Source organism: Neomonachus schauinslandi, unplaced genomic scaffold (assembly GCF_002201575.2).
Source record: "Neomonachus schauinslandi unplaced genomic scaffold, ASM220157v2 HiC_scaffold_646, whole genome shotgun sequence".
Classification (NCBI taxonomy): Eukaryota; Metazoa; Chordata; class Mammalia; order Carnivora; family Phocidae; genus Neomonachus; species Neomonachus schauinslandi.
In genome coordinates, this window is record NW_025409336.1 from 1 (window position 1) to 8,419 (window position 8,419).

At 39.4% G+C, this 8,419-nt stretch overlaps 1 protein-coding gene across 1 annotated transcript in view; it reads left to right on the forward strand.

Moving 5' to 3' along the window:
* Positions 1–1,504: 1,504 nt before the first annotated feature.
* The window catches only part of LOC123323753 (ankyrin repeat domain-containing protein 26-like), a gene marked incomplete at its 5' end in the record, with an annotated part of 23,741 nt that continues 16,826 nt past the window's right edge, over positions 1,505–8,419 (forward strand). Inside the window, 4 exons of the mRNA XM_044912232.1 lie at positions 1,505–1,619; positions 1,777–1,950; positions 4,200–4,306; positions 8,253–8,320. Of these exons, the coding sequence (XP_044768167.1) occupies positions 1,505–1,619; positions 1,777–1,950; positions 4,200–4,306; positions 8,253–8,320 (464 nt within the window). The remainder of the gene's footprint in view (positions 1,620–1,776; positions 1,951–4,199; positions 4,307–8,252; positions 8,321–8,419) is intronic.

Below are 8,419 nucleotides of genomic sequence, written 5' to 3' on the forward strand. Positions count from 1 at the left end.
ATCATTGAGACTAAGGTTGCATGTTCTACTCATTGAACCGGCCAGGTACTACTAAGATGAGAAATTTTATTTTATTTTTTTAATTTTAAGAAAAGATTGATTTATTTGAGAGACAGAGAGAGAGTGAATGGGAGTGGCTGGGGAGGGAGAAGGGAGGGTTAGAGGGAGAGAGAGGATCTCAAGCTGACTCCACGCTGAGCACGGAGCCCGACATGGGGCTCGATCTCAAGATCTGGAGATCATGACCTGAGCCAAAACCAAGAGTCAGACACCCAACCAACTAGCCACCGAAGTGCCCCTAAGATGAGCAATTTTAAATGGAAGTATTAGGACTTAATCTCAGTTAAAGCTTTTCCTCTTTCCTTTCAAACGAAAACATTTCTGAAGATAGGAAATTGTAAAAGTTAACCTTTACTTGTCCTTTTGAAATTTATAATAGTATTAAATACTACTATTGATAATTGGTAGTACTTGATTTTCATGTGATTTATAAATCGAAATATTTAATAAAATGAGCTGTCCCTGTTTATTTAAATCCTGAGTTTCCTTTGGCTTAGTTTCTTGAAAATCAGAGTAAGAATTACTTAAAAAACATTCTCTGTTATTTTAGTCCTCTTTTCCCATAATGCTTTCAGGAACTAAAATTTATTTAAATGCCAGGCATATGACTAGAACTGCAATAGACCTGTTGTGTATATCATTATTTCATGTAATGTAAGGCACCATAGATTGTCTGATGCCCCAGTATTTTCTGTACCAACAAGAAATTTCAAAACAATTCTGCCAATTATAGTTGTAAGACATTTTGAATTATAAATTGCATTCCAATGTCAGAGATATTAAAAGGTGACAAAATGAGCATCTTAGAATCACTGAAATGTAGTATTCTTGCGAATCCTTAAAACATATCTACAAAGTAGGCATAATTGTATCACTTTACCTAATTGGATGTTGTCTTTGTAAAATAGTAGTAATAGTAATAGTTATAATAATATTATGTAACAAACTTTGCATAGATCCTCATTTAAGCATCACGCCGAGGTCTTGTGAGATAACTAGTCTTTATTTATTATTATTATTTTTTAGTAATCTCTATACCCAACGTGGGGCTCGAATTCACAACCCTCAAGATCAAGAGTCACATGATCTTCAAACTGAGCTGGGCAGGGGACCCGAGATAACTATTTTTATCCCCATTTTGTTGATGAGGAAATTGAGGATAAGGCTAAGTAGGTGATAACTGTTAAGTGACAGAGTTAAAGTAGGATTCAAACCCAAGTTAAGCTGAATCCTGAGGTCATGCTCTACCTACTCAGATAGGCTGCTCTTTATTAGTGTGGTGAAGAATCACTAATAAATATTGTACTTTCTTCAAAAGAAAACTAAATCCTGGTTTTGGAGTCACAGGAATAAGATGCTATTTAACGTTTACAATTACATGAATTAATTGCATGTTTTGAAATAGTGCACTATAATTTCCTAAAAAGTTCTTTCACTTTCATAGGACTGCTCTCCATTTGGCCTGTGCCAATGGCCATCCAGATGTCGTTGCTGTCCTAGTGGAAAGGAAATGCCAGCTTGACCTCTTTGATAAAGATTATAGGACTGCTCTGATGAAGGTATGTGGAAGCAGCTGTGGCTGCCTGAGATGGATTTGATTTAATTACTTAGAATGAAAACTTATTGCATTTAAACAGAACTAATTGGTGAAACCTGTGGCATGTTTACTTTAAATTCCCAGAATTGACACTCTGTTTCTTGGTATAATACTGACAGGCTGTACAATGTCAGAGTGAGAGATGTGTGACCGTTCTTCTAGAACACGGTGCTGATCCAAATCTTACGGACATTGCTGGCAATACTGCTCTCCACTATGCCGCCCTTGGTTCGAATACATCAATAGCAGAGAAGCTGCTTCTACATCATGCAAATATTGAAGTGAGAAACAAGGTGCAGATCAAGTGTATTTATAGAGTATTTGAAATAATATATATATGTATATATAAATTTTTTTAGCCACAAATCATTTTATTTACATATTTATTTATATGTGTAATAAATACATATACTGAATTCTATACATCAGGTCCTGTCATCCTGGAAACAACTCCAAAGCCAGGGCAGGGAGGGCTAGAGAAAGGTGATGCCCATGGAGAGAGCGAAGTTCTGTCTCCCAGCCCCGCTTCCACCCCAGAAAGAAAATCTTCCCATTAGTGCTTGGGAGTGGTTGGTGGGCTCAGAGCCCACAAAGGATTGAAGGCCTAGAGGGGAGTGGAGGTGGTGGAGGCTGGGTGCTGTGCAGGGGCTTAGGAAATGGGTGCTGCTGGGAATGGGTGGGAGACCCTGACCCAGTGGGGTAACTTGGGTGAGTGCAAGTGGGAGGAGAAAGCAGCAGGTTGCAGGCCCTGGGCACTCGAGGCCCCAAGGTTCTGAAAATGAGAGCAAAGGGATCAGGTCATGACATCCTACAGGGGCATTTACTTGTGCTTGTAGCCACTCTTCCCGCCACGTACCACATTGGGGTCTCCCATTTCAGAGAGTAGTTCCTGCTCAGCTTTGTGTAGTTCCTCAGTGGGGTGGTAGCTGTACATGGGGAGTAGTTGATGACCACGCGCACCAGTCCACCTTCTGTTTCTGTGACAGGCATTATTTCTACCACTGCCCTTACAGAAACACTGTTGGTTGACAGGTAGGGTCAGTTTTTCATATTTGGAAGCTCCTGCATTCCCTGAATGAAAATATTTTGAAATAACTAAATTGTCTAAGATTTCACTTTAATGATACTTTTTTTTTTTTTTAAGATTTTATTTACTTGAGAGAGACGGAGAACAAACTTGAGTATGGAGGAAGGGCAGAGGGAGAGGGAGAAGCAGGGGAGCCTGATTCAGGGCTGGATCCCAGGACCCCGGGGGTCATGACCTGAGCCAAAGACAGACGCTTAACTGACTGAGCCACCCAGTTGCCCCAAAGCCACTCTTTTAATTCCGAGTCCATCTCCTCAGTGACCCATTTGGATCAAGAGTGCCTTATGTTGCCATCTGGGATCCTGATACCATTGACAGAAGAGAATCAAGCATGTTTGTGTAACCTGGAGAAAACCTTCATTTTTTTTTTTTAATGATTTTATTTATTTATTTGATGGAGAGACGGTGAGAGAGGGAACACAAGCAGGGGGAGCGGGAGAGGGAGAAGCAGGCTTCCCGCCGAGCAGGATGTGGGGCTCGATCCCAGGACCCTGGGATCATGGCCTGAGCTGAAGGCAGACGCTTAACGACTGAGCCACCCAGGCACCCCGAAAACCTTCATCTTTATTGGAAAGCTCTCAAAACTATATCCCCAAAACTCTATAATTTCTCAAATGTTAATGTTTGCCACAAAAAGTATTGTCAAATGGGGATAAGCAAATTTAAACGGATTTCTTTTGTGCTAGATATATAGTGCAGTTTTGTAATATTTCTCAGACATAGATGATCATTGAATCTTTCTATTGGGGCACAGTACTTACCTTCCAGCAAAGTATATGTTCTTCGGAATGTAATTTAAAAAACACTACTCCAGAGATAATCATTTAGGTTGTTAACTCAATAAAAATACTTAAAGCATTTACTGCTATGTTTTAGATTTTGGAGATATAGAGAAAAAAAATAATCCCTTCCCTCAAGAAGCTCTTGGTTTAGAGGGGGTGCAATAAAATAACTAGAGTATACCATAATAAATACTGTGATAGAAGCCAAGATTCTTGGAACCAGCCAGTGAAGTGAGTTTTGGAGAATGACTGCAGTTAATCTGTTGAAGAGGTGGAAGAGGGCTATTTAATTTAGTTTTATTTATTTTTTAAAAAAGATTTTATTTATTTATTTGAGAGAGAGAGAGTGGGTGAGAGAGTAGGAGCATAGGGGCAGGGCAGAGGGAGAGGCCAACTCCCCTCTGAGCAGGGAGCCTGACTTGGGGCTGGATCCCAGGACCTTGGGATCACGACCTGAGCTGACCTGAGCCCAAGGCAGGTGCTTAACCGACTGCGCCACCCAGGCCCCCTGAGGAGGCTATTTGAAAGAGAAGGAGCAGCTGGTGAAAGCACAGAAGGGTGAGAGTACTTTCTATATTATATATTTGAGTTTAGAGGATCCTTTATAAGTTTTAAAATTCAGTATGGAAATACGTAATTTTGTAAATTATAAATTGTTTTTGCACTTTTACAGGATGAACTCACACCATTTTTACTTGCTGTAAGTGAGAACAAACAGCAAATGGTGGAATTTTTAATAGAAAAAGAAGCAAATGTACATGCAGTTGATAAGTTGCAAAGGTACAGTAGTTTTGGTTTTTTTTTTAAACCTTATATTGTTCTAGAGTGGCACAGTTACTCAAGTCAGAAAGATTAACTTAATAAGAGGATTAATTTATATAGTGAAAAATGTCAACATGTCATCAGTTAGGCAGAAAGCAATTATTCTGACGGGGCAACATGAAGAACAGTATATGGTAGAATTTATATTCCTTCATATTATTGACTGATGTCATTTGCAGGCTTTTTTTTTTTTTCCCCATATGATTTTATATTAGCTAAAGGGGTTTCATATTAGTTTTATTAGTTTTATAAAGTGTGGATTCCTAACTTTTATTTTACTTTACGATGCAATATTGGACTTCTTAACCCTTTTATAGTATTTTTGAAACTTCTACTTCATATATATTTTCCTTAAAAGATGAATATTAAACATAAATAGGAGTTGCTTTGTCTTTTGGATGACTCTTTAAATTGCTTTTTGTTTTTGAAGAATACTGACGTTGGATGATCCCTAAGTGATTAATAATTACTGTTACCAGATAATATGGGCTCATCATCCTTTTTCATGTTCAGTATATTTTTTTTTTTGTTTTCATTGGTAAGGATAGAAGGATGAAAGATAACTTTAATTGAATAGACTTTTCCTTTAATGAGGACAAATCATAGGTGGGTGATAAAGAGAAAAGAGATGGGCTTTAGATTGACACAAGACTAGGTTTAATTCCTAGCTTTCCTACTTGCTGGGTGTGTGACTTTGGAAACATTACTTATCATAACCAGATACATTTCCTGACATGAAAAGGAGGATAATAATATATCCTTTAAGGGTGGTTGTGTGTACTATTTTATATATATATAGCATTTAATTTAGTGTCTACCACGTGCTTATCTTAGCATCATTAACTGTGACTATGACTGTTTTATTACCATTAGTATGAATACTGTTATTTTCAGCCTGCAAATAAGCTTTTTTTTTTTTTATTTTTAAAGATTTTATTTTTTGAGAGAGAGAGAGAGAGAGCATGAGCAGGGGGAGGGGCTAGAGCAGGGAGCCAGACGTGGAGCTCGATCCCAGGACCCCGAGATCATGACTGAGCTGAAGGCAGACGCTTAACCGACTGAGCCACCCAGGCACCCCTGCAAATAGCTTTTTATACGGACCTGTCCTCTAGATGGCTTGGAAGTACACTGTATCAGATTAAGGAAGAAATGGGGAATTCTTTTTTAAAATCTTTACCATCAGATAAGTGACCTCAGCATAGTTTCTTGTTCATCAAAGGACTTTTTTTTTTTTTAAAGATTTTATTTATTTATTTGACAGAGAGAGAGACAGCCAGAGAGGGAACACAAGCAGGGGGAGTGGGAGAGGGAGAAGCAGGCTTCCCGCTGGGCAGGGAGCCTGATGCGGGGCTCAATCCCAGGACCCTGGGATCATGACCTGAGCCGAAGGCAGACGCTGAACGACTGAGCCACCCAGGCGCCCCTATCAAAGGACTTTAAATTAGCAACTTCTACTGTCATAGCCAAGTAGGACAAGAGGCTTCTTTTTTGTCCTTTCATTTTAGCCGTGGAGGTATTTACAAAGATGAGCACTTGAACATGTTAATGGTCAATTCTGTACTGACAGGCAAGATATTAACCTGATAAAGTATATCAAATTAGCTGTTTAAATAACTCTTAAGTTCCTAAGGGTGAAGTTCTCTCTCTGTTATTTTAGAACAGCCCTCATGCTTGCTGTACATTATGATTCTGCAGATCTAGTCAGGGTTCTTCTTCAGCAAGGTATTAATATCTTTTCTGAAGATGCGTATGGATGGACTGCAGAAGAATATTCTATTTTTAATGATCTTAAAGTGTAAGTGTTTACATTAAAATGTTAGTTATTACTAAACTGAGGTATATAATAATTTAACTGTTAGGTTTTGTTTTTTTTTTTTAAGATTTTATTTATTTATTTGACAGAGAGAGACACAGCGAGAGAGGGAACATAAACAGGGGGAGCGGGAGAGGGAGAAGCAGGCTTCCGGCTGAGCAGAGAGCTTGATGTGGGGCTCGATCCCAGGACCCTGGGATCATGACCTGAGCCGAAGGCAGACGCTTAACGACTGAGCCACCCAGGCGCCCCTGTTAGTTCTTATGTAACAGATGAGAGTTCATTGTTTGATTCAGGCAGTTTTGGGATGGCAGTGAGTTAGCCCACATCATTTGCCAGAAATCAAGAAAAAGGCTAGACTAGTAAGAAGTAGTAATGGGTGCAGGATTCTTTATCTCAGGACTATTGAGACCTTTATCCTTAGGGATCCTAACTGTATCTGTTTCATTCCAAGTATAACCGTTATGCATGGGGTACAAATAATGTTATATCTGTGTTTTTTCTTTTTCTTTCTTTCTTTCTTTCTTTTTCTTTCTTTCTTTCTTTCTTTTGTAGATTTTATTTATTTGAGAGAGAGACAGAGAGAGAGCACGGGTGGGGAGGGACAGAGGGAGAAGCAGATTCCCTGCTGAGCAGGGAGCCTGACGTGGGGCTCCATCCCAGGACCCCAAGATCGTGACCTGAGCTGAAGGCAGACGCTTAACCGACTGAGCCACCCAGGTGCCCCAACATCCTTGTTTTTTCTAACTAGTTACTTGGGTCTTGAGATGTTCAGTTTAGTAGAAGACCCTATACTTTCCCTTGAGGGCTATCTCCTATACTTTCCCCTTTGAATTTTCCAAGAACCTGAGGAGTTCCCTAAGACCAAAGAGACCATCTTTTTTCACAAGTCATTTGGAAGGAAAAGACATCCTTATCATTCCCTTGTTTCCTCTGATTCTACTACTACAGCATTGCCATTGAAACTGGTTCTGCAGGGCGCCTGGGTGGCTCAGTTGGTTAAGCGACTGCCTTTGGCTCAGGTCATGATCCTGGAGTCCCAGGATTGAGTCCCGCATCAGGCTCCCTGCTCAGCGGGGAGTCTGCTTCTCCCTCTGACCCTCCCCCGTCTCATGCTCTCTCTTTCAAATAAATAAATAAATAAATAAATCTTCAAAAAAAAAAAGTAAGAAAGAAACTGGTTCTGCAGTCTGGTCATGATTGACCTTTGCTCCTAGGATGCCCTTGCTGATCCACATTCCTCAGTCTTCATGGTGATCCACAGTTAGACTTCAAAGTTACAACTTTTTTTTCGTTTTACTACATATGCTTCTATGCTCAGCTATTCCAAAGCACCAGCACCCTGTTCTGTCAGCTGGGCCTCCTGGCTTTAGCCACACACACCCTTCCCTTCACACTCAAAAGCCTTACGTGAAGCCCATATGTTAGCCCAGACCTTCAGGATAAATTATCCTTGTCTCTTCTTCCAGCAGATGGTAGTTGGGACCATTCTAAGCTGTTAAAGAGGTTCAAATAATGCTGCAGGAAGAGACAGGACTTCTCTTTCTCCTTTGTTACTAGGCCTATATCCCAAGCCTGCTTTAAATCCCATGGAGCGCCTTTTCTTATTAGGTGATGAAAGGTCTCATATTGCCCTTCCCAGAGTAGTGGGCATCACCTTTCCCGAAAGGCCATGTTTTGGGTTTAATATTTCATTAAATCCTCTTAACAACCTTGTAAAATAAGGCAGTAAGATGCCTGTTTTATAGAGGAAGACTCTGAGCCCAAGAGAAGTGGCTTGTCCAAGAGGAAATAGCTGTGAGACTTAGGACTTCTGAGTTCTAGACACTTTCCATTATGGCAAGCTAACTCTAATTTACTAATTACTAAATTACGAATTCATGACTGGTTCACCTTACTTTTTTTCTCCTTTAATTACATACTTAATAAAAAGTGTATAAAACTTACAAATGTGAAGTATATGGGGTACTTCAAGCTTTGATATTAGTTCTGATGTTATTTGAAATACTGCTAAGAATTTGATATTTGGTAAATGTTTTTCATATCAGTATTAAAATAGTAACATTGTTTATCACCCTTTTTTATATGTAGCAGTCGCCAACTAATTGCCGAACATAGAGAAGAAAAACTTAACAATGATTTGCAAAGTAAGAATGCAGGTAAGACTTTTCAGAGTGAATTACTTTTGGTGGTCCTAACATAGATGAAGTCAGAGTAAGGAAGTTTTGATAATGAAAGAGCAATGGAAAAAAAAAAAA